A 25,775-nucleotide genomic window follows, 5' to 3' on the forward strand; every position below is an offset into this window, starting at 1 on the left:
TTCTCTTGAAACAGTTTTCGAATCAATTTTACATTTTATTATTTTCATTGAGTATTTGGCAATATAACTCGTTATGGTTTATTCCAATTATTGAATAATCGTCTGTGAAATCTGCTTTCAATTCCAGAAGTTTACAAACGCGAGTTTGGGATTTAATTGGAACCGAAATAAAACCTTTTTAAAAATACACTTGTGACAATAGTGGTCAGGAAATTTAACATGCGTAGTTTTGTGGGGTAAGAATCATTAAACTTGTTAAATTTACGTATATTGTGATGTTTTTTACGATAGTGCACAAAGTTTGTCCGAGTGGGTTTGCCGTAGACCATCCGTCAAAATCCGATTTATATTTCGGACCGGTACACGCTTGACGTAATAATTCTTCCCGAATTTGTACAAAATGTGCCGAGGCGTGCACGCTGTAATTTCATTGGCACTTTCCTGAAAGAATAGTCCAGTCTTTAAAACTTCATGTCCGGTTAAACGGCTCGTTGAAGCTTGTCGGCCTTGCTTAGCTAGCTTAGCTTAATTTAGCAGAGTTTAGCTTGCTAACAAAGGGGACGCGTTTGATTGCTGTCCAAACGTTCACTCAGCACATACCAAGTGCAGGGACTATCGCGTGAGAAATGTGCGCCCAAAAGACCGTCAAGTACGAGGAGGAGCTTTGTGGAGCCCGAGAGGAGACCGAGGGACAACATCAACTGCCTGATCCGCGTAGCAAGAGGCCTCCTCCGGCTGTGTCATGCGGAGGTTTGCTAGCTTTCTGCTTCCTCACTTGTGGAATTTGGATAAATGATCCTCAAAATTAATTCAATAACACACTGATTTGACTCACTTTATTTTCCATTTAAGAAGAAACGACCGTAAATTTGGTTTTGATGAATTACTTTTTGCGTAAATTTGGTTTTGATGAATTACTTTTTGCGTAATGTTATGATTTTGCGTGAGATCGCCCGCCCCAAAGACTATATTTTTTTAGCTCTAAATTTCAAGGCAAAATACATTTTGGTTTTCCTTATGTTGCATCAATGTAATCAGAGTGAATTTAGTAAATGCATTAATATAATTGTGTTGATAATTGAATGTTGATTACATGTTTAAATGCATATTATTAAGAAACAAAAACTAAAAACAAAATTAATAAAGGTGTAGGAAAACATATCAAATGAAATGTCTAAGACAAGGGATATTTTCTCTATATTAGCTTCAATAAGTGACATTTTTAAATTTTATTTTGTTAGCTAAATTGCTTTTTCAGTTTTGCTCATTTGTTTGTTATTCAAGTCAGCCTTTCATCAGATTTGTCTTTTTGCGTCTTGCAGACACCAAAGACCCTGAGCAGCAGAAGACGCAGTTTCCAGAGATTAAGGAGGAAAAGGAGCACTTGGAGCCTCTTCAAGTTAAAGAGGAGGAGCAGCCTCAGCCACCGCACATAAAGGAGGAAGAGAATTTCACAGAGTTGCCTGTGACTGGTGTCCCACTGAAGAGTGAAGATGAAGGCCAACAAGAGGAGAAGAAGAGGGCGGAGCCTCTAAGCAACAGCTCAAGTCAGCAAATGAAAACAGAAGGTGACGAAGGATCACAAGCAGACAGCCTTTTAGCTCCGCTATCAGATAGCGACGACATCGCGTCAGACTCTCCCGACACCGACGATGACGAGCAGTCGGAAGATGATGTCACACGCAAACGTTGGAAGTGTTCTCAGTGCGGGAAAACGTTTGCCTATAAGTCTCTTTGGAAGATGCACATGATCGTCCACACTGGAGAAAAACCTTTTACCTGCTCAGTTTGCGGTCGGAAATTCTCTCAAAAGGGAAGCTTGAGGAGACACGCTTTAACGCACACGGGAAAGAAAGCTTTCGCCTGCTCAGTGTGCGGTCAACAATTCTCTCAAAAGGGGAGCTTACGACGACACACAATAACACACACGGGAGAGAAAGCGTTTGCTTGCACAGTTTGCGGTCTAAGATTCTCTTATAGACACACATTGACAAATCACACAAGAACGCACACTGGCGAGAAAGCATTTGCCTGCTCGGTGTGCAGCCGAAGATTCTTGCAAAAGGTACACCTTATATCACACATGAGAACACATACGGGAGAGAAACCTTTTGCCTGTGCTTTCTGCAATCTCAGATTCTCTGTAAAAGGAAATTTACGAATACACACAAGAATACACACGGGAGAGAAACCTTTTGCCTGTTCGGTATGCGGTCAAAGGTTCTCTGAGAGCCGCGTTTTGACAACACACATGAGAACACACACCGGAGAGAAACCTTTCGCCTGCTTGGATTGTGGCAAAAGCTTCTCAACAAAGGCGAACCTTAAAACACACACAAGAACACACACCGGTGAGAAACCTTTTGCCTGCTCAGTTTGCGGGCAACGTTTCTGCGAGAGGCGCACCCTGACCACGCACACGAGAACGCACACGGGAGAGAGACCTTTCGCCTGCTCGCTCTGCAGCAAAAGATTTTCCTCGCGCAGATACTTCCAAGCACACACAAGAACGCATACTGGTGAGAAACCTTTTGCCTGCTCAGTCTGCGGTCAAAGATTCGCTCACCAAGGCAACTTAAACCGTCACACCAGAGCACACAGTGGGGAGAAACCTTACACCTGTTCGGTGTGTGGCAAAGGATTTCCTAGAAAAGAAACATTTAGGGCACACACACAAACACACACTGCGTGTTCGGTATGTGGTCAAAATTTCTCACGTAAGGATCAGGTTAAAAGACACATTTGTTCTGGTGAAAAGAAGCATAGATCAATGAAGATTGAAGAGGAAAATTCACATCTGTGATACACTTATATTGGTCAAGTAAATTACATTTTTGTATTGCATTTACTTTGTGTTTTTTCCGCTTGTATTCTATGTAAATTTTGACTTGAGTTAAATCATGAAGGGCAATGTGTCTTGTCCGAATTTTTTTGTGATGTCCATGTTTTTTAAGTAAACGAGTGATTTAAATCAATTATAAATGCCTCAAGTTTATGATAAGGTGGAAAACGTTCATTTATATGTCTTTAGTTTGGGGAGTCTGATACACATGCACGTTGTCATTAGAAACACAATTTTACGGAAGAAAAAAGGTGGCACGATCTATCTTCTTGAGTTGCTGAATGAAATACTCCAGACAACTGTAGTTCGACAGTTTATTCGATCCGTTTTTTATTTATAATACAAAATTATATTGCACTAAATTGATCCGCAGTTGTATAACTAGTTCTTCGTCAGTAGAAATAAATTCCACTATTTGTTTATTTAGATTTACGCGTTATACTATAGAAAGAATCAGTCGACGTCTTGTATGTGAAAATAGCGACCCTTAACGGACAAGATTGGTACTACAATGCATTAAACGGTTCACTTATTGCCCGGCATTGACAGTTATGGATAACTATTTCATTTTTTTTTACCTTAGCACTCTTGTGTGAAAATGTTTTGACGCGGCGTTATAAATTGAGTGACGTTCGGAGGGGTAATTTAACTTTCCCTGTGCAATCCGCAGAAAAGACGCAAAATGAGATGGCTGAAGAGAGCCGAGAATTGTGGGAAATGTAGTTATTTTTCAAACCTGAGAGAAATCGGCGTTATTCTCGGTAAGATTGCCTTTCCATTATTATGAATATACACTTTCCCCATAGCTTAATATAGTTTGATGATCTGGTTTGATTAAATGTTGTAAAAGTGTCACGTTCCGCTAGAATAAAAACCTTTTATTTCGTGGCGTCGGAGCTTTGTCCCAATGGACTTTCCGTAGACGGTCCGTTGTAGCTGTAGCAGTTTTGGCTAACCGCCCGTAATTTAAACAATGCTCGTATTAATTCTCTCGCTGCAGAACAGATGTAGAGTTTCCATCAGTAATTTACCGGAGGAAAACATCAACTCATTAAATCTTCGCGTGGGGTTGAACTCATGTCAATACACGTTGAACATTCTCGGGCGTGTTAGCTTAGCTAACCGCTAACAAAGAAGACACTGTTGCCAACTGCTCGCTAAGCAAAAGCGTCGAGTGTCATGATTTTCGTGTGAAAGTGTTTGGTAGAGCGACAGTGATGGAACTTTGCGATGAAAACGAACGTCAACGGCAAATTTGGAAGGACGCCGCGTTCAACTTGTCTGGAGGTGTGTTACGCAACCTCCCCTCATATTTACTCCTTTTGCGGCAATTCGGTGCTGTGATTTACGTAATTATTTGTTGTAAGCCGCACGCATGCACTTTATGAAATTACGTTTAAATTAACGCGTATTCCCACGATTTATTTAAACGTCCCCCCACCAGCTGTGTTTACTTACACTGTTTACGGCCATGATGCGCATGGATATTTTTTTATTGTTTTCATTAATTTGAAAACAATATAAATTGATAACAGACCAAATTAGGTTAGCCATAAAAAAACACTCATCACACAATAATTACTAATATAAGAATAACACAAATGAGTTTTTTGCACACCCCAATCGGTCTGAAAATGTAAATATAGTGCAACGGAATTTTTAAATGGCAACGGCTACAGAAGCTGACAATGTTGTGGCGTTCCTTCTCATGCTAATGCTAATTGGAGCATTGTCCTTTTGTGTCACGCAGGCGTCAATGAAAATAATCATGGTACTAAGCAGCAGAAGCCAGGGTCACATGATCTTAAAGCCAATGCGTCGGAGCATCTTCCCATTCAAGAGAAGGCTCAGATGCAACTCCCTCACATCAAAATGGAGAATGAAAACCAGGAGGACGACATCATTGAGTTGTTCCTAACTGGTGATCCAGTGAAGAGTGAAGATGAGGGTCAAGATGAGGAGGACAGAGGGGCGGAGCCTCCAAGCAGCAGTAGTATCTCAAGTCAACTCTCCACACCAGAAACTGGCGGCGAGCACTTTGAAGGATCACAAGCGGACAGTGTTTTAGCGCCAATGTCAGACAGTGATGACACGTCACAGTCTCCAAACACTGATGGTGATGATGATGAAGAAGAGCATGATGTGACATGTTACACCAACAAGCGCTGGAAATGTTCTCACTGCGGGAAAACATTTGTCTACAAGTCACTTTTGAAAACGCATATGATATCCCACACTGGGGAAAAACCTTTTGTATGCTCAGATTGCGGGAAAAGATTCTCTCATAAGGGACACTTAAGAACACACGCAAAAACACACACTGGTGAAAAACCTTTTGCTTGCTCATTTTGTGGGCAAAGATTTGCACAGAATGGAAACTTACAGACCCACATAAGAAAACACACTGGAGAGAAGCCTTTTGGCTGTACAGTTTGTGGTCAAAGCTTTTCTACACGGGTGAGCTTAAAGACGCACACTAGAACCCACACAGGTGAGAAACCGTTTGCCTGTTTAGCTTGTGATCAAAGATTCTCTGAAAGGGCAAACTTGAGGTCACACACAAGAACGCACACTGGAGAGAAACCATTTGCTTGTGCCATATGTGGTCAAGGCTTCTCTCAAAAGGGTAGCTTAACTATACACACAAGGACACACACTGGCGAGAGACCGTTTGCATGCTCAGTATGTGGTCATAGATTCTCTGAAAAGGGAACCTTGATAAAACACGCAAGAACACACAGTGGAGAGAAACCTTTTAAATGCTCAGTTTGTGATCAGCGTTTCTCTCAAAAGGGAAACTTAAAAGTACACACAAGAACCCACGCAGGCGAGAGTGTGAAAAGAATTTCCCCAAAAAGTTGTTGAGTATTGAACGTAATAACTCTGGCATTGATTGCCGATGCTTTTTGTTCTTTCTATTTGATAGGATCTCTTTTAAAGAGACATTGTTTAAGATATAGACAGTTTTTCATTAAAGGAATGTAAAAACACAATGCTTGTTCAATTGAGATACATTGTTGGGAACTTTTATTTTGTAACCCTTAGTCCAGTTTAAAATCCCACCCCTAGTGTAATATCCTGCTTAAAAACCCTGACCAGAGTTTAAAAACCAAATTTTACTCTCCAACCCAAGTTTGGACCCATACGTTGCAACCCTTAATCAAGTTTAAGACCCTAACTCCAATTCCTAGCCCGAGTTCAAAAATTTCCTACGGAAACACTTAACATTTAGTTTAAAACCCGACTTTCAAATCCTAATTTGAAACGATCCCTTTTTTGAAACCCTATTTTTAGATTCCCATGCGCGTTTAAAACCCTATCATTGATTTGAAACCCTAATTTGAACACCTAACCATGATTAGTTTGAAAACCTTACTCAAATTCCCAATCCTACTTTGAAACTCGCAACCCTATCGTAAAACCTCAGGATAACAACCCAACAACTTTGAAACCCTAACCGGTTTAAAAGCCTACTTTGAAAGTAAACCTGGCGTTCACTAAAATCACTCTTTTAAATACAAAGGCTACATTTAAAACTAGTTCTGAAAACCTCATCACAATTTAGAACCCAAACTCCGATTTGAAGTGAATCGACCACATACCTCAGCTCGCGTCAAACGACATTTGAAGATCCAAGATGCACGACGAGGACGACGCTCCACGCGGCTCCGGCTGACTTGCGGTGTCCAAAAAGCTTTCGTCAAATACCGCCCGTAACGCCGGTCAATGACGAGGAAACCCCAACTTGAAGCTGTCAACTTCCGGTCAACTTCCGGTTAAGGTCAGTAAACAAGGAAAACACACAGTGAATCATTCTTGCACACTTTCACTTCATTGACAATTTACGATCGCACTTTATTTTGGCTAACACGTCTGCGTTGTTAGCGACTAGCAAGATAAGCTAAATTAAGATAAGCTAAACAACGCCGATAAACTTCATCTACAAGCCCGAGACGAATGGAATCACACAGGAATTTGTGAAACGTGAATTTGATTGCAATAAAGCAGCGATTAACACTCACTTGCTTCGGCACTCCCAGTTCGGATTCAGGACAAAAGTTTTCGTTTAACACGTGTGGATTCGTAAAAAAAGAAAGGGGTTTGAGAAGAAGCCCTTCGATTTACAACTACGGAAAGTCCACTTGGACAAAATTACATAAATTTATTATTTTACCTGAAATTTTATATCTTTTAAGCAACCAATTGGAACAAAGCGTAATTTATCAAAGCTTCTCAGAGATTTTAAATTGAAATAATAATAATGACAAAACTACATTAAATACAATTAATGACTTTATTTAAACAATGCATCCTGTTGAATAATTTTCAATTTTGCAAAGCTTTTTTCAACAAGGTTTCAATATGTACGAATAAAGAAAGGAAAAAAACAAACAAAAATCAAACATCCTAGATTTCTTTGAGTATTGCAGCACAAGTTTTCATTCTTAATAGTTGAAGTAGAACAAAGAAAAGAACATAGAAGAACTGGAATACTAAATACCAATATGACTGACACTTTCTCCCAAATACAATGACAAGTTGTTTTCAAAATAGACCCATTTCTTCAAATTGAGCATTTTCAATTTTATTATATTTTCAATTGTATTATCTAATTGCCCATTTTAAAACCACTAATAGTTTCAAGTAACAATACTTAGAAATGAGGCCTGGAATTAATCACCCATCCCTAATATTTCCAAACAACGACTTTGTAATTACTTTCAATATTAATAAGGAAACAGATTTTTTATTTTATTTTAAATTTTAAGTAGACATAACAGCTTCACTGATTTTTTGCACTGCCAATCTCAACAACACACTTGTGTCTCTTTGCAAGAAACTTACTTTGAAATCTCTGACCACAAAGTGAACAGGCAAATGGTTTCTCACCAGTGTGGGTTCTGGTATGTTCTGTCATGTATTCCTTTCTAGAAAACCTTTCACCACAGACTAAACAGGCAAAAGGTTTCTCACCAGTGTGGGTTCTTGTGTGTCCTCTCAAGTAAGACTTTCGAGCAAACCTTTGACCACAAACCAAACAGGCAAAAGGGTTCTCACCAGCGTGAGTTCTAGTGTGTTCTATCAAGCACCTCTTGTTAGAAAATCTTTTCCCACATTCTGAACAGTCAAACAGTTTCTCAACACTGTGGGTTCTTTGGTGTTCTGTCATGTAGCTCTTATTAGAAAAGCTTTTACCACAATCCGAACAGTCAAACGGTTTCTCGCCAGTGTGGGTTCCCGTGTGTCGTCTCAAATTTGCATAGAGAGAAAATTTTTTACCACAAACTGAACAGACATAGGGCTTCTCACCAGTGTGGGTTCTCGTATGTTCTACCATAATTCTCTTATTGGAAAATTTTTGACCACAATATGAACAGACAAAAGGTTTCTCGCCACTGTGGATTCTTGCATGTGTTATCATGGTTACTTTCTGAGAAAATCTTTGATCACAAACTGAACAGGCAAAAGGTTTCTCACCAGTGTGGGTTCTTGTGTGTTGTGTCAAAGTCGTCTTCCGAGAAAATCTTTTATCACAAACCGAACAGGCAAAAGGTTTTTCACCAGTGTGGGTTATTGTGTGTTGTCTCAACGTTTCACTTCCAGAAAATCTTTTACCACAAACCGTACAGGCAAAAGGTTTCTCACCGGTATGGGCTCTTGTGTGTTCTATCATAGTTCTCTTTTTGGAAAATCTTTGACCACAATCCAAACAGGCAAACGGTTTCTCGCCAGTGTGGGTTCTTACATGCGCAATCATGCTTACTTTGTGAGAAAATCGTTGATCACAAACTGTACAAGCAAAAGGCTTCTCACCAGTGTGGGTTCTTGTGTGTTGTGTCAAGTTTCTCTTACAAGAAAATCTTTGATCACACACTGAACAGGCAAAAGGCTTCTCACCAGTGTGCGTTCTTGTGTGTTGGGTCAAGTCTTTCTTACTAGAAAATCTTCGACCACAAACCAAACAGGCACAAGGTTTCTCACCAGTGTGGGTTCTTGTGTGTTTTTTCAAGTTTCCATTTATAGAAAACCTTTTACCGCACACCGAACAGACAAAAGGTTTTTCCCCAGTGTGGGTTCTTGTATGTTCTATCATCCTTCTTTTGTGAGAAAACCTTTGATCACAAACTGAACAGGCAAAAGGTTTCTCACCAGTGTGAGTCCTTGTGTGTTGTGTCAAGTCTTTCTTACAAGAAAATCTTCGACCACAAACCAAACAGGCATAAGGTTTCTCACCGGTGTGGGTTCTCGTGTGTTGTCTCAAGTTTCCATTGAGAGAAAACCTTTTACCACAAACTGAACAGGCAAAAGGTTTCTCACCAGTGTGGCTCATCATGTGTCGTTTCAGACGGGACTCGTAGACAAATGCTTTCCCACACTGAGAACATTTCCAACATTTGCTCTCAGTTTGATGAATCATCGCACCTTCTGACTGTGCATCTTCCGACTGTTCATCATCAGTGTGAGAAGAATGTGACGAGGCGTCGTCGCCATCTGACATCGGAGCTAACCAATCATCTACTTGTGATCCTCCACCAAGCTTACCATCAATCTCTGCTGTCATTTGATGACTGGAACTGTTGCTTTGAGGCTCCTCCCCCTCTTCCCTTTGTTCATCTTCCGTCTTCACACCCACATCAGTCACGGTCAACTCTATGATTTCTTCCTGCTCTTTTATGCATGGCGACAGCTGCTCCTCTTTTTTGACTTTGGGTTGCTGCAGCTTCTCCTCTTTACCACCAGGAGGCTCCAACTCCCCTTTGACGTTAAGCCACTCTGGCTGCTGTATGAGACTGAGATATTCTTCATTCATGTCTGCGGCACACAAGATACACATGGTTTAACAAAGGTTGTAATGTGGTTTGTATTTGATATTTGCGGTTGTCACCCCCCCCCCCCCCCCCCCATCACCTTTGCGCCATGTCACGAGTGAGTCACTTTGTTGTTGATTGTATCACTTTGTGTCATGTCATGATCGAGTCACTTTCCACAGCTAACCCGTTCTGACAAGATCTTCGGAAGAAAAAAAGTGACTCCATTGTGACGTGATACAAAGTGATAAAACCAAGGACAAAGGGACAAAATCACGACACGGCACAAAGGTGATACAATCTACATTATGGAATTATATTTGTGCCGCAATCGTGAGCGAGCAATGAAACATTTTGAGCGAGCCACAATGGCCCTCCCTCCCTCAACAACCAGCTCGAGTTGTGACCTCTGCGCACTCGGTTTGGCAAACAGGTTACGCATGTGCCACAAATCCAGCCAATCAGAGCTACTAAAAGTACATTGATTGACTACTTGGTCTACAATAAGATCGCTTTTTGCATTCACCCGGAAAAAGCAAACAAGACTAGGGGGACTTTTGGAAACAATGCATGGGCATTATTTTTAATATTATTAACGTGTGTCTTGCTTGAAGCAATTATAATTTCATAATTTATTATCCTTGCACGGACCTGAAAAATCTACCAAAGGAAAACAAACAAGTTGAAGAAGTCACCATCACACACAATTCACATTTTAGCATGTCGAAAATGTGGAATCGAACGTGCTCGGATAAGATTCTATTCAAAATGCAAGAAAGAAATATTGTTGAAAAGTAGTGACAAACCTGGTGGAGCACGCATGCAAACGTTCTCCAGCAGTCGATCTTCTTGTCGCTCCTGCTCCTCTCGGACTCCACAAATATCCTCTTCGGGCTAAATTCTCATTCTTGCACACATTTCCACCAGCTGTTCTCCACACTTTCCGCTCGCACTTGAAGTCTGCTTAGCCAACAAAGGCGTTTGAGTTGTTAGCGACTAGCATGCTAAGCTAAATAAGGCCGAGAAGCTTCCACGAGCCTCGACGACGGGAGTCACTAATTAATATGTGAAACGTGAGTTTGATTGCAATAAGGTAGCGATGGATACTCACTTGCTTTCAGTTCGAATTCAGTACAACAGTTTTCGTTTGGCGCGTGAGGAAATGAAAGAAGGCCGAGAACAAGGTCTTTGACCTAAATCTACGGGAAGTCCACTTGGACAAATGGTATCCCACCGAAACGCGAATGAAAATTTATAAACGATACTATTTAAAATTAAAGCTTTTCACAAACACAACTTTAAAACTCGAAGCGATTCTTCTATAAGATTAAACAATGGTGTACTAAATGAAATGATGTATTTCTATTCCGTTCAATTTTCACTCTTGTCAAGGAAGTGAAGTTTGTCCAAGTAGCAACTCCACCCACCGTGTCCGAAACAGGAATGAAAAAAAACCTTTTTCACGGGTGTTTCTTTCATTTTTTAAACGTGCTATAACACTTTTTTTTATTGCAATATGGAGGTCCCGATTTTAAAACCACCACAAGAGGGCGACAATAGTAATATCTGTCACAGTATCGACTACGAATCTGTGCCTTGTAATAAGACCGAGTATTGTTACTGCCCATCCCCATCAATAACATTGTAAATTCTCTCAACATTAAAAAGGAAAGTAAATCCTTTTTTTAATTCTAGATTTATTTATTTAAAAACGAGATGCGGTAAGATGAAGACACCCACATTGCTGTTCCCGTATATATCTTTACTCCTCTCATGCCAACACAAAACTGCACAAATAATCAAAGTCCGAGCCACGAGGTTCAATGAATGAAATGTTTATTCCAACTTGCCAGTATGTGAGAGTCTAGTCCAATAGCCTTCGGCGAAATCATTCTGTAGGCGACTAAGCAGGTTGATGTCACGTTTTGAACACAAACACAAGAAAGCATGAAAAGTCTAGACATATATTAAACACAAGACAAGTACCCAAATCATTCATCGCTTCAGAGGTAGGCAACAAAAATATAGCAGGCACAAGAAATATGACGTTTCTTTGAACATTACTGCTAATATGACATAACAAACCTTCACTGATCACTGCTATTTTCAACAGCACACTTGTGCCTCTTTGCTAGTGACTTCCTCTGGAATCTTTGACCACAAAATGAACAGGCAAAAGGTCTCTCACCAGTGTGGGTTCTTAGGTGTTCCTTCATGGAAGTCTTTCGAGCAAACCTTTGACCACAAACCAAACAGGCAAAAGGTTTCTCACCAGCGTGAGCTTTTGTGTGTTCTATCATGCATCTCTTATTAGAAAATGTTTTACCACAATCCGAACAGTCAAACGGTTTCTCACCAGTGTGCGTTCTTGTGTGGCGTCTCAAATTTCCATTGAGAGAAAATCTTTTACCACAATCTGAACAGGCAAAAGGTTTCTCATCAGTGTGGATCCTTGCGTGTGTTATCAAGCTTCCATTTTTATAAAACGTTTTGCCACAAACCAAACAGGCAAAAGGTTTCTCCCCAGTGTGGGCTTTTCTGTGTTGTATCAAGCTTCTCTGACGAGAAAATCTTTTACCACAAACCAAACATGCAAATGGTTTCTCACCAGTGTGGGATCTTGTGTGTTCTATCATAAGTCTCTTATTAGTAAATCTTTGACCACAAGCCAAACAGGCAAAAGGTTTCTCACCAGTGTGAGTTCTTGTGTGCGCAATCAAGTGTCCATTTTGAATAAATCTTTGACCACAAATCGAACAAGTAAAAGGTTTCTCACCAGTGTGGGTTCTTGTGTGTTGAATCAAGCCTCTCTTACAAGACAATCCTTTGCCACAAATCGAACAGGCAAAAGGTTTCTCCCTAGTGTGGGTTTTTCTGTGTTGTATCAAGTTTCTCTGACGAGAAAATCTTTTATCACAAAGCAAACATGCAAATGGTTTCTCACCAGTGTGGGATCTTGTGTGTTCTTTCATGCAATTTTCTCTAGAAAACCTTTCACCACAAACTAAACAGGAAAAAGGTTTCTCACCAGTGTGGATTCTTGCGTGTATTCTCAAGCATCCATTTCGAGAAAACGTTTTGCCACAAACCAAACAGGCAAAAGGTTTCTCTCCAGTGTGGCTTCTTGTGTGTTCTATCATCTTAATATATTGAGAAAATCTGTGATCACAAACTGAACAGGCAAAAGGTTTCTCACCAGTGTGGCACATCAAATGTCTTTTCATAGTGGACTTGTAAGGAAAGGTTTTCCCACACTGATAACATTTCCAAAGTTTTCGGTCGGTGTGACTTGCCATCACACCTTCTGACTGTGTGTCATCTTCATAAGGGAGAGGAGAATGTGATGTTTGTTCGTCACCATCTGACATTGGAGCTAACCAGCCGTCTACCTGTGATCCTCCATCATCCAAGCCATCAATTTCTGTTATGTGCTGACTGGAGCTGCTGCCTGGAAGCTCCTCCCCTTTCTTCTCCTCATGTTGACATTCATCATCTTCAGTCTTCACCTGCGCACCAGCCACCAGCAACTCTGTGAAATCTTCCTCCTCTTTCATGCATGGTGACAGCTGCTCTTCTTTTTTGATGTTGGGATGCTGCAGCTTCTCTTTTCTACCACCAGGAGGCTTCAACTCCTCCTCTTTGACGTCAAGACACTCTGGCTCCTGCTGTAAGGGAGCCGGATGTTCTTCACTCTCATCTGTGGGACACAAGACACACATGGTGTAGCAAAAGAAATCTAGCTTTGTCGTCACAAGTCAGCAGTTAGCGCAGTGTTTCGATGTAACATCACTTCTTCTTCCTATGCTTCCAACGTCTTCTGACATGCATACCATTTTCCGAAATGAGACGCTACAAAAAAAAATAACAATAATCTAAAAAAAAAAGAAAAAGAAAAAAACATGCCCGGACTACAATGATGATTCTTTATCCTTGCTTTGGACATGAAAGTCTGCGTAACGAGGCCACAGAGTCACGATCCGACAAACACAGTTCACATTTGGCATGTCAATAATGTGGAAACGGAACGTGCTCAGATGAGACTCTGTTCAAAATACAGAGAAATATGATCGAAAAGTAGTGACTGAGCGCTTGACAAACCTGGCGTGTTGAACGGAAGCTGCATGAGAAGCTTGTCCAGCAGTTGTCCTTCTTGTCGTCCCTTCTCCCTTTGGGCTCCACAAAGATCCTCATCCATCTTCACTTTCGATCGTGCACACGCTTTGGCTTAATGTTTCGGATAGTTTACGTTCGCACGATATATGCTGAGCCAACAAACGCGTCTGCCTTCTTAGCGACTAGCAAGCTAACAAGCTAAACAAGGCCGAGAAGCTTCAACGAAACTGAGACGACTTGCGCCACACAGAAATGTGTAAAACGTGAAATTGATAGCATTAAAGTAACGATGGATGCGTTCAGTTCGAATTCGGGAAGGAATCTTTCGTGAAAAGCGTGTGGAGATTCTGACGATGAAAGAAGGCCGTCAAGGAAAAGCGCTGCAACTTCAGTCTACGGAAAGTCCACTTGAACAAACCTTATACCAAGCGCACTGAGCGACTTTAAGCCAAAGACAAATAACACAAAGATATATATTTAAATTAATCTTTAAGAATTGTAACGAATAATCAAACTTTGAACACTGACAACTATATGAAGTCGGGTTTTTTATACTCAGTCTTAAAACATTGTGGGAGAGACTTCTCTTTTGTCCCAGTGGACATGCCGTAGACTGAAAAAAAGCGGAGCAAGTTCTTGAAAGGCTTCTTTGCGTTTTTTGAAAGTAGCGTCCCGAATTGCTTCTGCGAATACTCATTCCTCGACACTCAGACTCGATCGATAGTTTATTGCACGTTTTTTTTATTTATATATAATTTCCTGCGCAGGTTGTGTCGTCAGAAGTTAGTTGAAGTTTCTCGGCCTTGCTTAGCTTGCAAGCCGCTAAGAAAGCAGACACGTAAGTTGACTTACCAGACATCAAGAGCGGGAGAGCATCAAGTGAAGATGTGCGCAAGAACCAACGACAAGTTCGAATTGGAGCTTTGTGAAGCTCGAAAGGTGAAGGAGCGACAAGAAGATCATCTGCTGGACAAGCTTAGCATGCAGCCTCGAGTAGCGCTATGTAGAGCAGGTTTGTCAATTGCGCGGAGTCAGAACTTTTCAACAACACTCCCGTGTTAGTTTAGTTTTACAGTATTTTACCCGAGCATATTCGATACAACGTTATTTAAATGGCAAAAAATGGGGAGTGTGTGCTAATGACGATGTCCCCTGACAATTGTTAGTTGGACTTGATCCGTGTGTTTTCCGTCTATTTCTGAACCAAACAGATTACATATACACAAACGTAGGCTTTGCCAAAGCATTCAAAGCACTGTATCATACTTTATAATACTACTTTTCCTTTCTTTCTCTCACGTGGTCTATCCGAAAACCCTAAATACGAAATACAAAGTCATAACAAACGAACTCAACATAACCGTGTGTTGTTTGTCGCACAGACGTCAGTGAAAAATATCTCCTGAGGCAGGAACCAAAGTTGCCTGGGCTTAAGGAGGCATCAGAGCACCCTAAAGAGGAGGAGATGCTTCCACCGAGCAACAAAGAGGAGGCAGATCTCACAGAATTGCCAGTAACTAGTGCGCATATTTCCACAGAGGTGAGTGAAGAATATCTCCCCCTTCGACAGGAGTCGGAGTTGCCTGGCGTTAAGGAGGAGGACTCGGAGCCCCATAGTGGCGAAGAGGAGAAGCAGCTGCCACCGGGCATGAAAGAGGAGGAAGATTTCGCAGAATTGCCGGTGACTGGTACCCACATTAAGAATGAAGATAAAGGACAGTATGAGGAGAATAAGGAGGCGGAGCTTTCATGCAGCAGCGTCAGTCAACACGTGACAACAACAATCGATGGCAAGCACCGTGAAGGATTACAAGTAGACGGCAGTTTAGCTACGGTGTCAGATGGTGACAACTCATCACACTCTCCTCACACTGATGAGGATGATGACCAGTCAGGAGGTGATGGAAAACGCTGGAAACGTGATTTTAAAAGGCATCTGATGTGCCACACTGGTGAAAAACCTTTTGCCACTTTGGATTTTGCTCAAAGATTTTTGAACAAGAGGGTTCTGATACAACACACAAGAACTGCTGAGAGAACTCTCGCCGGTTCAGTTTGCGGTCAAAGATTTCGGACAAACGAAGGCTTGAGAACACACTCAAGAAGCCACATTAATGAGAAAGCTTTTGCCTGTTTGGTTTGCGGTCGGAAATTTTCTTCAGAGGTATACTTGAATTCACACGCCAAAACTCACAGTTGTGAGAACCCTTTTCCCTGTTCAATTTGTGGTAAAAGATTTTCTCGTAACGTAAGCTTGAGACGACACGCGAGAATCCACAGCAGTGGACAATCTTTTGCCTGTTCGTTTTGTGGAAAAAAATTTAATTTGAAGGACAGCTTAAAATCACACACCAGAACCCACACCGGTGTAAAACCTTTTGCTTGCTCTGTTTGTGGTCAAAGATTTTCTCAAAGCGGCGTCTTAAAACGACACACTCAAACACACACCGGTGAGAAACCTTTCGCCTGTTCAGACTGCGGTCAAAGATTTTCTCAAAAGGGCCACTTGAAACGACACACAAGGACCCACACCGGTGAGAAACCGTTTTCCTGCGCAGTTTGTGGTGTAAAGTTTTCGAGAATAGATAACATGAGAGAACACACAAGAACCCACGCTGATAAGATGCCATTTGCCCGTTCAGTTTGTGGTCAAAGATTCTCCAATTGTTGTCAAGCAAAGAGGCACAAGTGTGCTGCTGAGATAAGCGGTGATCAGTGACGCCGTATGTGATGTCATTTTGACAATTATGTTCAAAGAAAGCAAACGATTTAGGTCGTCTACCATTGAAGCGACGAATGATTTATCAAATTGTGGTGGGCTTGTATAAGTCTTGACTTGGTCTTTTTTGTCTTGTTTTGTTTTTGATTGAAATTGTGACATTAACCGACAAAGTGCCATAATCTGTAAATGCTCATTAGGAGGCAATTTTCTTTGCTGGTGTGCTGGTGCCTATCCCAGCAGAATTTGGGCAGAAGGCAGTGGGCACCCTGAACTGGAGCACACAGAAACAAACGTTCACACACCCAATCACACCTAAGGACAATTTACTATGTCCGATTGACCTGCCACGCGTCTTTTTTGGAGTGTGCGAGGAAGCCAAAGTGCCTGGAGGGAACCCGTGCGGGCTCGGGGAGAACATGCAAACGCCGCACAGGAAGGCCACAGCCGGCTGGATTCGAACTCTGCTCCTTGAACTGTGAGGCGGACGTGCTAACAATTTCACCACCGAGCCACCTCCCTTTCCAAATAAACAATAAAAAAAAAGACAGTGCTTATTTTGAATCTTGAATGTATCTACAGTGGCTTATCTATCTATCTATCTATCTATCTATCTTATATGTATTTGGTATTCATGTGTATGAATGTATTTGAAACCTCAACCCAAGATTAAAACCATACTTTGAGAATATTTGCCCATTTCAAAACCCCAATTTGAAACCCTACCATTGATTAAACTCCTACTTTGAAAGCCTTACCCCAACCGCAAGCGTTTCAACACATGCGTTCAACATTATACATTATAGCTTGAAAGCGATCGCCGTGTTGGTTTTGTTTCGCATTCCGGTCAAGCAAAAGGAAACTGATCACATACCGCAGCGTTGCATTTGGAGATCCGAGGTCCGGATGTGCGATGACGATTTCCTGATTGTCCGCTGCATGCAGCTCCGGATAACGTGCCGTTCCGACAGTTCTTCTACCCCGCACGACCATTTTATTTTTATTTTGACTCCTTGTACTCGGTGTGGGGGGGAAAAACGATTCTGTTACGATTGATAAAATGATCTACATTTCATTCATCACAATTATAACCAACCCGAAGAATAAAAAACGGATCAGTAAATACCCCAAAAATGATTTCTTCTTCTCAATCAATGACACCTGTGAATGACGAGGAAACTTTAATTTGAAACGACAGTCTGGCCACAGCCAACTTCCGGTTCAGCTCGGTCACCAATGAAAACACTGCCCCTTAGTGGATGGAGGTACAATAATTTCACGCAAATCATGTACGTACAGTACTAGAACTGTATGAAGATCACTGAGATTAAAAAAAAAAAACGATCCTAAAAATATTCAGGCTTCGATTAATTCGAATTAATTCGAATTCGAATTCGAATAATTAATAAATTAAAAATCTTTCAAATGGTGTAACCTGAAAGTTGCGTGTCCATATCGCAAATAGTTAGGTTGCATTAGTAATTGTTTAACCTAAAATATATACAGTATTCTTTATGTAAATTGTTGGAGGACAGTTTATATTTCAATATCCGAAAATTCAAATTGGCTTTAAAGATGCTTTAAATACAATATTTTGTTGTGATTTTATTTGTTTAAAGAACGCATAATGTCAAGGATTTATCAAGATTTAGGCGATATCAGTACACTTGAAAACAAAATGTATTTGCTTTGGAAACAAAGGTTTATTAGAGCTCAGTCATATTAGCATAGCGTACAATCGCTTTTTTATTTATTTATTTTTTAATCAAAAGGGAAACGTGTTCTCAACCCTGGACTGGGTTTGATTGTCCTTGGGTCAGCAGAAGCAATCTTTCGTTGACAACTTCTTGGTCACAATTTATTGTCAATATGCACATAACAAAAGAAAGAAAATAAAATATAAAGGCCAAACATTGTTTTGGAATACAAAAGAAAACAAATTGTATTGTACTGTAGAGAATTATTGTCACACGTATAGCACGAAACCACACATACAAGAAGGTCGAAAAAGTAGAATACAAAACTAAAATAGAAAAAATACATTAGAATAAAAATAAAACTAGTGCTTTTGCCCTAAATACAATGAGAGGTTGATTTCAAAATAGACCCATTTGTACAAATATAGCATTTTCCATTAAAATGACATGAGAGTAAGGGCAATATTTTTTATTATATGTTCGAGTTCCCCATTTTATAATAACCACAAGAAAGCGACAAATAGTAATATCAGTCACCGTTTAGAATGGTGATACCTTGTTATAAGGCCTGGTGTTATTCTTGCCCATCCCTAATATTTACAATCAATTAACATTGTAATGATGTTCAACAGTAAAATAGAAAAATATGCATGTTTTCCTTCAAACCTTTTCTGTTAAAAAAGGGACACATCCCATTAAGGGGTATTTAAAATTGAAAGCTGTCGGCAAAATAAATCTGTTAGATGCTTGGCTGGTTGAGGTCACAATTTGCATAGAAACCCAAGAATAACGTACAAGTAAAAGTCCACATATTATTCATAACTTCAAAGGTAGGTTACCAATAAAATATCGTATGGTGTGCACTAGAAAGATGAACCGGTAAATTATTTGAACATGAATGCTAAAATGTCACCACAAACAGCTTCACTGATCACTGCTAATCTCAACAGCACACTTGTGCCTCTTTGCAAGAAGATTACTTGGGAATCTTTCACCACAAAACGAGCAGGCAAAAGATTTCTCATCAGTGTGGGTTTTTGTGTGATCTCTCAAGTTACCCTTTGTCGAAAACATTTTACCACAAACAGAACAGGCAAAAGGTTTTTCACCAGTGTGGTTTTTTGTGTGTTCTCTCATGTAAAACTTTCTAGAAAATCTTTTACCACAAACTGAACAGGCAAAAGGTTTCTCACCAGAGTGAGTTTTTGTATGTTTTCCAACATCACTCTTTCTAGAAAACCTTTTATCACAAACCGAACAGGCGAAAGGTTTCTCACCGGTGTGGGTTCTTGTGTGGTCTATCATGCTAGCCTTCGAAGAAAATCTTTGATCACAAACTGAACAGGCAAAAGGTTTCTCACCGGTATGGGTTTTCATGTGTTCTCTATGGCTACTCTTTCTAGAAAAGCTTTTACCACAAACCAAACAAGCAAAAGGTTTTTCACCAGTGTGGGTTCTTATGTGGTCTCTCAAGCTCTCCTGTCTAGAAAATTTTTGTCCACAAACTGAACAAACATAAGGTTTCTCACCGGTATGGGTTCTTGTGTGTCGTAACAAGTGTTCATTCATAGAAAAACTTTTACTACAAACCATACAGGGAAAATGTTTCTCTTGAGTGTGGGTTTTTGTGTGTTTTATCATGGTAGCCTTAAGAGAAAACCTTTGATCACAAACTGAACAAGCAAAAGGTTTCTCACCAGTGTGGATTCTTGTGTGTTGTGTCAAGGTTGCATTTTCAGAAAACCTTTTACCACAAACTGAACAGGCAAAAGGTTTCTCTTGTCTGTGAATTCTTATGTGTTGGACCAAGATTGACTTAGCGGGAGGTTTCTCTTGAGTGTGACTTTTCGTGTGTTTTATCATACTAGTCTGATGAGAAAATCTTTGATCACAAACTGAACATGCAAAAGGTTTCTCACCAGTGTGGCCCATCAAATGTCTTTTCATCGTGGACTTGTGAGCAAAGGTTTTCCCACACTGTGAACATTTCCAACGTTTTTGGTCAGTGTGACTTGTCATCCCACCTTTCCACTGTTCATCATCATCAGTGTCAGGAGAGCGTGATGTTGTTGTAGCACCATCTGACGTTGAAGTTAACCGGCTACCGATTTGTGATCCTCCCCCATGTTGACCATCAATTTCCGTTGTCATTTGTTGACTGCGACTGCTGCTCGGAGGCTCCTCCTCTTTCTTCTCCTCATGTCGACATCCGTCATCTTCCAACTTCACATAGATACCAGTCACTGGCAACTCCGTGAAATCTTCCTCCTCTTTCATGCATGGTGACAGCTGCTCTTCTTTTTTGATTTTGGGGTACTGCAGCTTCCCCTCACTTCCACTAGGGGGCTCTAACTCCTCCTCTTTGACGTCAAGCCACTCTGGCTCCTGCCGTACAGGACGGAGATAGTCTTCACTAATGTCTGTGGGACACAAGACATACATGGTTTAGCAAAGTATTTTATCAACCTTTTCTGAGTCATGGCACGCTTTTTTACATTGGAAAAAATTTGGAGGACACCGCCAACGATTGCTCCTTTCTAAACCGATGTATGAGGAGAGTTTGAAAATATTCTCGCCTTTGAAAAAGTCGCCAGAGGTTGAGAATGCCTTTTGTGATGTTAAACGAGTTCGCGCTCGCAAACTATTCAAAACCTTTCATCCAAATGGTAGATTCCAAAGGTCATTACATGACATCGTTATTAGCGCAACATCATGGCGACAAAATGAGACCTGTTTCCTATTACTCCTCTAAACTGGACAGTGTGGCTTGTGCACTTCCTCGTTGTGTTAGAGCTGTGGTGGCGGCCTCCGTGGCGGTGGAAAGCAGTTCCTCAATTGTGTGCTTCCCCCCTCTGACCTTAAAAGTCCCCCACACTGTCACGGCATTGCTCTTGCAAAAAAAAATATGGTCGTTTTGTCCTCGGCTAGAGACTTATCTTGCATGGCCATATTATTATCGCGGCCGCACCTTGCACTGGGGAGGCGCACAATCCAGCCACTTCCTGAGGGCGGTGCCAAACACAACTGTCAGGTGTTAGCCGAAAAGTACGACAAAGCGCAGATCAGATCGAAAAGATCAACCGCTACAAAAAGGACAACAAAACACAGACAGGCGATGCCGTGGAAGCGGCTCGCTTTCGGCCAAGGCTGCTGAGCTCATAGCTATCGCACAGGCTTGCATACTAACGAAAGGAAAAATAATAACTATCTACACTGGCAGCCAATAAGCGTTTTCTAAAACCAGGGGAACAATAACATCTACAGGAAAGGCTGTGACACAGAATTGCTAACACAATGGTTGAATGAGGTTTAGTTGCCTAAGCAATTCGCAATATGTGAGTGTGCAGCTCACACAACGGGAACAGATCGAGTTACACTGGGAAATGCCTTTGCTGATAAGAAGGCAAAGAAGGCAAGCGAGAAGCCCCTTTTAGGGATGGCTGATGAAACAAATCATGATCTTGTTGACATGCAACAACAAAGCCCTGCTCAGGAATAAAAACAATGCTTAAATAAAGAGGCTAAATAGAAAGGGGGAGTTTATGTCGGCACAGACACACACAGTTCACATTTGGTATGTCGTTCACCTGAGATTGAACGTGCTCTGGTAAAATTGAGTTCAAAATACACACAACAATATTATTGAAAGAAAAAAAAACAAAGACTGAGCAAGAGCAAAGTGACAAACCTAATCGGCGTATCAAAACTCGAGGCTGCATGCTAAGCTTGTCCAGCAGTAGATCTTCTTGTCGCCCCTTGTTCTCTTGGATTGCACAAAACTCCACTTCAAACTTGACTTTAGTTCTTGCGCACATTTTTACTCAATTTTCGCTTCACCGTGCTCTCACTCCGATGTCTGCTGAGGCAACAAACGCGTCTGCCTTGTTAGCGGCTAAGCAAGACCGAAAAGCTTGAGCGAACCTTGGACGAATTGAACCACGCAGTTTGATTGCACGAGAGAGGCGATGGATACTTTCAGATCGAGTTCAAGACCAAATTTGTCGTTTAACGCGCGCGGATTCGTAAATATGAAAGTAGGCCGTTAAGGGAAGTTCTGCCACTCATATCTACGGGAAGTCCACTTGGACAAATGTTATTCCAAACGAACTCAAGCGATTATTTCAGTTGAGAAACTATAATAAAGAATAAACTTCAAAACAAAGCAAACGAAAGTAAATATTTAAAACTTTTCTCGTAAATTAAAATTTAAACCAAAATATCAGGTCTATTTCTATGGACACTTCAAAATATATATTAAAGACCACACCACAAAGATTGCTTTGACTTCGACATAGTCAGACGTTTTGAACCCCACAACGAATGCAAATCGTGACTTTCATTGCTACAAAGCAGCGATCGATACTGGCAATGCATCGCAATAATGATATTTGTGGACGGAAATTTACGTTTAAACAAACGCAAACATGTACTACTGTTCAATAGTGCAAAGGGCACACTTTACTAACTCGTCTAATATTACTGTTTATTTTAGACTCATATCTAGAATTTTTTTTTAAAAAATAACTGTTGAAACAATATGCGCTCACGTTACGTGAATTTTGTCCACCTGGACTTGCCGTAGCCCGCGTGTGGGTTTAGGCTTCTTTTTTCCCCCCTTTTAGTTATTCGTTCGTTCTGAATTGGAACTGAACACCCAAGCTTCGACACTCGGCGCCCATCGCCAGTTTATTGCAGTCAAATATTATAATCACACCTTCTTCTGTGGTTCAGGTCGTTTCGGGCTCGTTGAAGCTTCTCGGCCTTGTTTAGCTTAGTTTAGCTTAGCCTAGCTAAATGTAGCTTTGCCCGCTAGTCCCAAACACGATCGACACATTGGCTCAGCAGACATCAACCTTGGAGAACATCGAGAGAAAACGCGTTCAAGGAAGATAGTGTGGATGGAAAAGGAGCTTCGTGGAGCCCAAGAGGAGAAGGAGCAACAAGAAGGTCAACTGCTTGACTCTCGATGCAAGCGGCCTACACGTCAGGTTTGACAATTGCTCAAACATTACTTTTCAACAATATCCCTATGTTTAAATTTTACAGGATATTACTGTTCTTCATATTACTGATTTTTTTTGTGGACAATTTAACAACCGTAAATACGGAATATAAACAGCAGAGTCACAACAAAGTAAACATACAAAATCATTTGTGTCTTGTGTTCCCAGACATGAGTGAGGAATACCTCGAGGCAGAGTTGCCTGCCTTGAAAGATGGGGAGTCAGAACCCCCTGTGGGCAAAGAGGAGCATCTGCAGGGCCACAACTTCAAAAATATGGAGCAGCTGCTACCATGCATTAAAGAAGAGGGGGATATCACAGAGTTGGTGGTGACTTGTGTTAATGTTAAAGTTGAGGACGAAGAAGGTAAATATGAGGAAGCGCCCCCAAGCTTGAGTCAACTCGTGCCAAGAGAAAATGATAGTGAGCACTGTGGGGGATCACAAGCAGATGCCTGGTTAGCTCCAATGTCAGACGGTGACGACACAGCGTCACTTTCTCCTCACACTGATGACGACGAAAGACAGTTGGAAAATGCGATGACACAGCACACTGAGAGTAAACGTTGGAAATGTTCTCAGTGTGAAAAAACATTTGGCCAAAAGTGCCACTTGAAAAGACACATGATGATCCACACCGGTGAGAAACCTTTTGCCTGTTCAGTTTGTGGAAGAAGATTTTCTCAAAATGCACACTTAAAACAACATGCACATACTCACGTTGGTGAGAACACTGGTGACACAACGTCACAATCTTCTCACACTGATGAAAATAATAAACAGTTGGAAAGTGTGATGACACATAACACTGACAGAGAGTGTTGGAAATGTTCTTTGTGTGGGAAAACCTTTGGCTACAAGTCCACTTTGAAAAAACATATGATAGTTCACACTGGGGAGAAACCGTTTCCCTGTTCGTATTGTGATCGAAGATTTTCCCATAAGAATAGCATGATATTACACACAAGACTTCACACGGGTGAAAAACCTTTTGCCTGTTCAATTTGTGGTCGAAAGTTTACCCATAAGAATAGTATGATACAACATACAAGAACTCACACTGGTGAAAAACCGTTTGCCTGTTCAGTTTGTGGTCGAAGATTTTCCCATAAGAATAGTTTGATCCTACACACAAGAAATCACACTGATGAAAAACCTTTTGTCTGTTCAGCTTGTGGTCAAAGATTTTCTCTAATGAAACACTTGAGACAACACACAAGAACCCATACACGTGAGAAACCATTTGTCTGTTCAGTTTGCGGTCAAAGATTTTCTCAAAAGTCAACCTTGATTCAACACACAAGAATTCACACTGGTGAGAAACCTTTTGCCTGTTCGGTTTGTGGTAAAAGATTTTTTCAACTTGGAACTTTGATCCAACACAGAAGCATCCACACTGGTGAGAAACCTTTTGCCTGTTTGACTTGTGGTAAAAGATTTTCTCTGAAGAAACACTTAACAGCACATACAAAAAGCCACACTGGTGAGAAACCCTTTTCCTGTATTATATGTGGTCAAAGGTTTACAAAAAAGGAACACCTAAATAAACACACAATAACCCACACTGGTGAGAAACCTTTTGCTTGTTCATTTTGTGGTAAAAGATTTATCCAAAATGTACACTTGAGAAATCACACACGAACCCACACTGGTGAGAAACCTTTTGCCTGTTCGGTTTGTGGTAAAAGATTTTCAGAAAATCGGACTTTGACACAACACACAAGAACCCACACTGGCGAGACACCGTTTGCCTGTTCACTCTGTGGCGAAAGATTCCAAAGAGAGTCTCTAGCAAAGAGGCATGCACAAGTGTGTTGTTGAGAATAACAGTGATCAGAGAAACTTTATGATGTCATTTTAGCATTAATGTTTAAAGAAAGCACCTTTTGTGCACACAGTTTAGGTTGCCTACCATTGATGTGATGAATGATTTGTACAATTGCCGTAAGTTTTGTTCAAGTTTGACCTTTTTGTTGTTGTTCTTTTGTTTATATTGAAAATGTGACCCTAAGCGGCCAAGGGATACCAGATTAATCCAGACAATGGGCATAATCTTGAAGTACCCATAAAGAGGCATTGTCATTTTTCTGAATAAAATATTACAAATAAAGACATGGTGCATATGTTTAATGTTTAATATATATCAAACGTCCATCTTGTAACCTCAGCCCAGTTTAAACCCCAAATTTGAAACCATAACACCCTACTTTTCAACACCCCAATCACAGGAGCGCTTCAGCGTGATCACGTCATAAGAATTCAACATTTTAGCTTGAAAACCACCACCATAGAAAAAGTGAATCAATCGCATACCTCAAAGGTGCGTCGGCCGCCATTTAAGGATGGTCCGCTCCATACTGGTCCTGATGACGCGCTGTCTCCCTCCGGCTCCAAGACCGTTTGGATCTGGCAGCAAGCCCGGCAGGCGGTGTCCAGGCGGCTCCATGGGCCACCTGATTGCAGCTTGTCTTCTTAAAAGAAAAACACATCAGGATTATCTCTCAATTGAAATAGGATGTTTTATTATCTTGTACTATCACAATTTCTAAATCACTCACGCTTATTTAGTTTTGAAAAAGTCAGACTACTACCA

At 40.9% G+C, this 25,775-nt stretch overlaps 5 protein-coding genes and 2 pseudogenes across 9 annotated transcripts; 4 read left to right on the plus strand and 3 right to left on the minus strand.

The window, feature by feature from the left end:
* The first annotated feature begins 76 nt into the window (after positions 1 to 76).
* LOC148412066 (uncharacterized) lies at positions 77 to 2,782 on the plus strand (annotated as a pseudogene). Its single transcript, XR_015867913.1, has 2 exons — positions 77 to 750; positions 1,323 to 2,782. The product of XR_015867913.1 is annotated as an uncharacterized LOC148412066 (transcript).
* A 976-nt stretch (positions 2,783 to 3,758) lies between these two features.
* On the plus strand, positions 3,759 to 5,835 carry LOC148412067 (uncharacterized). Its single transcript, XM_088434597.1, has 2 exons — positions 3,759 to 4,129; positions 4,593 to 5,835. The coding sequence occupies exons 1-2, from the start codon at positions 4,060 to 4,062 to the stop codon at positions 5,705 to 5,707; spliced, it is 1,185 nt and encodes a 394-aa protein (XP_088290723.1). The 5' UTR covers positions 3,759 to 4,059; the 3' UTR covers positions 5,708 to 5,835.
* Positions 5,836 to 7,108: 1,273 nt separating this feature from the next.
* LOC148412068 (uncharacterized) lies at positions 7,109 to 10,854 on the minus strand. Of its 2 annotated transcripts, none has more exons than XM_088434513.1 (3): positions 10,763 to 10,854; positions 10,458 to 10,611; positions 7,109 to 9,655 (listed from the first exon to the last, which is right to left on the minus strand). In XM_088434513.1, exons 2-3 carry the CDS (start codon positions 10,471 to 10,473, stop codon positions 7,626 to 7,628), a joined length of 2,046 nt encoding a protein of 681 aa, XP_088290639.1. In that variant the 5' UTR covers positions 10,474 to 10,611; positions 10,763 to 10,854; the 3' UTR covers positions 7,109 to 7,625. The 2 variants fall into 2 exon arrangements, with proteins under 2 accessions (XP_088290639.1, XP_088290640.1); XM_088434514.1 differs by having other exon boundaries at positions 10,458 to 10,614; positions 10,763 to 10,827.
* A 616-nt stretch (positions 10,855 to 11,470) lies between these two features.
* On the minus strand, positions 11,471 to 17,396 carry LOC148412069 (uncharacterized). 2 transcript variants are annotated; one of them, XM_088434536.1, is made up of 2 exons: positions 17,358 to 17,396; positions 11,471 to 13,348 (listed from the first exon to the last, which is right to left on the minus strand). In XM_088434536.1, exons 1-2 carry the CDS (start codon positions 17,368 to 17,370, stop codon positions 11,739 to 11,741), a joined length of 1,623 nt encoding a protein of 540 aa, XP_088290662.1. In that variant the 5' UTR covers positions 17,371 to 17,396; the 3' UTR covers positions 11,471 to 11,738. The 2 variants fall into 2 exon arrangements, with proteins under 2 accessions (XP_088290662.1, XP_088290661.1); XM_088434535.1 differs by lacking the exon at positions 17,358 to 17,396 and adding an exon at positions 13,750 to 14,175.
* On the plus strand, positions 14,354 to 17,040 carry LOC148412070 (uncharacterized). Its single transcript, XM_088434576.1, has 3 exons — positions 14,354 to 14,776; positions 15,147 to 15,256; positions 15,335 to 17,040. The coding sequence occupies exons 1-3, from the start codon at positions 14,650 to 14,652 to the stop codon at positions 16,481 to 16,483; spliced, it is 1,386 nt and encodes a 461-aa protein (XP_088290702.1). The 5' UTR covers positions 14,354 to 14,649; the 3' UTR covers positions 16,484 to 17,040.
* A 739-nt stretch (positions 17,397 to 18,135) lies between the features above and the next one.
* LOC148412071 (uncharacterized) lies at positions 18,136 to 22,232 on the minus strand. The gene is made up of 2 exons (XM_088434548.1): positions 21,869 to 22,232; positions 18,136 to 20,600 (listed from the first exon to the last, which is right to left on the minus strand). The coding sequence occupies exons 1-2, from the start codon at positions 21,993 to 21,995 to the stop codon at positions 19,105 to 19,107; spliced, it is 1,623 nt and encodes a 540-aa protein (XP_088290674.1). The 5' UTR covers positions 21,996 to 22,232; the 3' UTR covers positions 18,136 to 19,104.
* A 529-nt stretch (positions 22,233 to 22,761) lies between these two features.
* On the plus strand, positions 22,762 to 25,032 carry LOC148412072 (uncharacterized; annotated as a pseudogene). The gene is made up of 2 exons (XR_015868011.1): positions 22,762 to 23,168; positions 23,352 to 25,032. The product of XR_015868011.1 is annotated as an uncharacterized LOC148412072 (transcript).
* Positions 25,033 to 25,775: the final 743 nt, after the last annotated feature.

This window comes from Hippichthys cyanospilos, chromosome 15 (genome assembly GCF_059441005.1).
Source record: "Hippichthys cyanospilos isolate Australia breed blue-spotted pipefish chromosome 15, RoL_Hcya_1.0, whole genome shotgun sequence".
Taxonomy (NCBI): domain Eukaryota; kingdom Metazoa; phylum Chordata; class Actinopteri; order Syngnathiformes; family Syngnathidae; genus Hippichthys; species Hippichthys cyanospilos.